Raw genomic sequence first — 3,427 nt, 5'->3', positions numbered from 1 at the left:
AGTTGTTAGGGGAGAAGAGGGACAGCTAAGGGCAGGACCATCCCCACCCAGGGCCAGTGCTGCCCCTATGCTGTCCATATCAATGCTGCTGCTGCTGCTGCTGCTGCTGCTGCTGGGGGCAGCGGCAGCAGCAGGGGACGCCTGCAGCAGAACGCAGCTCGGCGCTAGCAGCAGCAGCAGCAGCAGCAAAGATGAAGGGGTGCGCAAAGACAGAAGCAAACGGCTGCAGTCTTTTAAACGAGAGCGCGAAAAACAGCTCATCTTTGCTGCTGCTGCTGCTGCTGCTCTTGCTGCTGCTGCTGCAGGGCACGTTGTTGCAGCTGCGCGAGTCATGGCTGCTACTGGCCGCGTTGCTGCCGCCGCAGCAGGCGCAGCTCCTGCTGCTGCTGCTGCAATTCCAGATAATACGGGTGCTTCTGCTGCTGCTGCAGCAGTAGGAGCAGCTGCTGCTGCTGCTGTTAGCTGCCCGCCTGCGGCGAGGGCCCCTGCAGTCCCCTGGCAGCTGTCGGGCGACCGTGGCTTCATATTGAAGGAGACCAGTTGCCCAGCACTTTTGCAGCTGCTGCTGCAGCTGCTGCTGCAGCTGCTGCAGCTGCTGCTGCTGCTGCTGGTGCAGCTGCTGCTGCTGCTGCTGACGCAGCCGGCGCGGCGGACTTCGTGCTGCTGTGGCGCACAGGAAGCTCCCGCAACCAAGATCTAAAAGGGCTTGGGTTGAATGAAACTAATTTGAGTTGTAAAGAGCAGCAGCTTTTCAAAAAGCAGCAGCTGAGGTGTACATACACCTCAAAAAGGAGAAGGCCAGCAGCCGCGGCGGCGGGTCTAGCAGCAGCAGCAGCTGCGGAGGCGGGGCCAACGGGCGGCCAAATGGGAACTTCAAAAGGCAAAACTTGTGAAATTAAATGAATTAATTTCATTTTATTTTCCTTTTTTGCTTTTTAAACAAATTCAGCTGCAGACATTTTACAGACAAAGCTGCGGGCGGCGCTCGCGGCGGTCGAGACCAGCCAGCCTGCGTGTGTGCCTGCAGCAGCTGCAGCTGCAGCCGCTACTTCCTCATTTTCCCCAAATTTTCCTCCTTTTCGCCTTTTTTAATTTCAAAATCCACTTTGTTTCTTCGCAAAGTCCAAGAAAAAGCCCTTTTGGGCTTCCTGGGCTGCCCAAAGCGGCCCCCTTGAGGCTCCGCTGCAGCGCAGCAGCAGCAGCAGCAGCAGCAGCTGCGGCGGTCGCTACCTCGTTTATTTCCCAACGTTTTCCCCCATTTTTGCTTTTTTTGCCCCTTATTTCCCCTTTTTGCGACTCTTTTCGCGTTATTTCTCTCAAAAGAACCTTTAGGGAGTGCAGGGGACACAAAAAGATGCATTTCGAGCCCCGAGGCGCTTCCCGGTGCTTTGAAATCTGAAACTCGAATTTCCGTGCTCTGCAGCTGTCCATACACCCCAGCTGCGCCTTGAAACGAAAAGAAAAGGAAAAATAAATTAAGTAAATAAGTAAATCAAAAGTAATAAATTAAAAACAATTAAATTAAAATAAAAAATAATGACAAACAAGCATATATTTGAAAAATCAATAAATTAAAAGATAAAAGAAGTATAAATGAAAGACAAATGATGAAAGAAATGAGGAAATAAATTAAACAAAAAAGAAATAAATAAAAGACAAAAGAAATAAATAAAAAAGAGAAATAAAGAAATAAAAAGAAATGAATAAAAAATCAAAAAAAGAAATAAAGAGATTTAAAGAAATGAAAGATTTAAAATTTAAAAAATATAAAAGAAAACGAAAAGGGCACAAACAGGAAATAAAGAAATAATTGAAAATAAAGAAAAAAAAAAGAAAAAAGGGAAAAAGAAAAAGACAATTAAAGGAAATAAATTAAAAGACAAATAAAGGCCCATTAGCTGCCTAGCTAGCCAGCCAGCTAGCTAACCAGCTAGCTAGCTGGCTAGCCACTTCATTGGGCTTCTAGCTAGCTAGCTAGCTAGCCGGCTAGCCACCCAGAAAACTGCCCAGCTAGCTGGCTAGCCAGTTAGCTAGCTAGCTGCCTACCTAGCTTGCTACCTAGCTGGCTAGCTGCATAGCTGGCTAGCTAGCTGGCTAGCTAGCTAGCTAGCTAGCTAGCTAGCTAGCTGGCTAGCCAGCTAGCTTAATGGCTAGCCAGGCAGCTTGCCATGTAGCCAGCTAGCTAGCTGGCTAGCTAGCTAGCCAGGCGGGCAGCTAGATAGGCAGCTAGCTGGCTAGCTGGCTAGCGACAACGGGGCCGGCTTGTAGTGTCTTAAAAGAAGCTTAGCTTGCTGCAGCTAGCTGCAGCTTGCTGCAGCAGTTAGCCGCAGCAGCTAGCTGCAGCTAACTGCAGCTGGCGGTGGCTAGCTCTCCTGCTGCAGCTACTGCTGCAGCTACTGCAGCAGCTACTGCAGCAGCTACTGCAGCAGCTGCTGCAGTTAGTGGTGGCTGGCTAGCTGTAGCTAGCGGCAGCTAGCTAGCTGTAGCTGGGATGCAAGTTGGGCTTGTGGGGACGCTGGCAATACCCTAAACCCTAAACCCTAAACCCTAAACCCCAAGCCTCAGATCTTTCACCCTGCTGCAGTTCTCAACGGCCATTTTGACACAAGTCAGACATTAAAAATAAGCTGTTTAATTTTATTTGAAGCAAAAAGAGTTTTATTGCTTTGCTGCCTTTTGCTAGAGTGAGGCCTCGAACTGCTAGCTGCTGCTGCTGCTGTTGCTGCTGCTGCTGCGCTGCTGCTGCTTTGCCGCAACAAGCTCCGGCTTAAACCTCTCTACAAATTCGAAATCTTAAATTAATTATTAAAAAATAAATAAATAAGATTCCAAGGAAGGAAACAGCGGGGGGCTTTTTGGGCACATCTGTTCTGACTGCTGGCGAGCTGCAGCGCAGCAGCACCAGCAGCAGCAGTCGATGAGGCTCTGCATCTGCTGCGCCTTATTTGCCGGTTGTTACTTCAACAAAAGACAAAATTTGGGTTAAATTTGAAAATTAAAAACCAATTAAAAGAAAATATTTAAAAAATTCGGGGAATTTCGCCGCAGCAAGCGCGCAGCAAGAGCAGCAGCAGTACGAGCAGCAGGAGCAGCAGCAGCAGCAGCAGCAGCACAGGCGCGGGCTAGCCTCACGCTGGTGGCCCCTTCAGCGCATTTTCATAGTTTTTTCTCCTTTGCTTTTAAATTTGAAATAAATCCATTTGCTGCAGTTTATTGTTCTCTTCAGCCTGCTGTGCCCCTCGCTGCCTGCGCGCGCCTTCCCCGCTGCTGCTGCTGCTGCTGCTGCTGCAGCAAGCGCTCTTCCCCACCTTCCGGCGAAAGCTAAGATAATGGCTGCAGAGGGTATGGACCATGGGGCTGGCTACGGCGACGGGAGCCTCAAGGGGGCCCCCGGGGGCCCCCCCTGCGCGGCAGCTGGGGGCCCTCC

The 3,427-nt window shown here is 50.0% G+C and overlaps 1 protein-coding gene across 1 annotated transcript in view; it reads left to right on the top strand.

The window, feature by feature from the left end:
* Positions 1-3,351: 3,351 nt before the first annotated feature.
* Positions 3,352-3,427, top strand: part of ETH_00026210 (uncharacterized protein) — a gene marked incomplete at both ends in the record, with an annotated part of 1,076 nt that continues 1,000 nt past the window's right edge. The window contains one exon of the mRNA XM_013376585.1: positions 3,352-3,427. Within this exon, the coding sequence (XP_013232039.1) occupies positions 3,352-3,427 (76 nt within the window).

Source organism: Eimeria tenella, genomic scaffold, assembly GCF_000499545.2.
Source record: "Eimeria tenella Houghton genomic scaffold, Eth_scaff374, whole genome shotgun sequence".
NCBI lineage: Eukaryota > Apicomplexa > Conoidasida > Eucoccidiorida > Eimeriidae > Eimeria > Eimeria tenella.
This window is presented reverse-complemented; position numbering and strand designations above follow the sequence as displayed.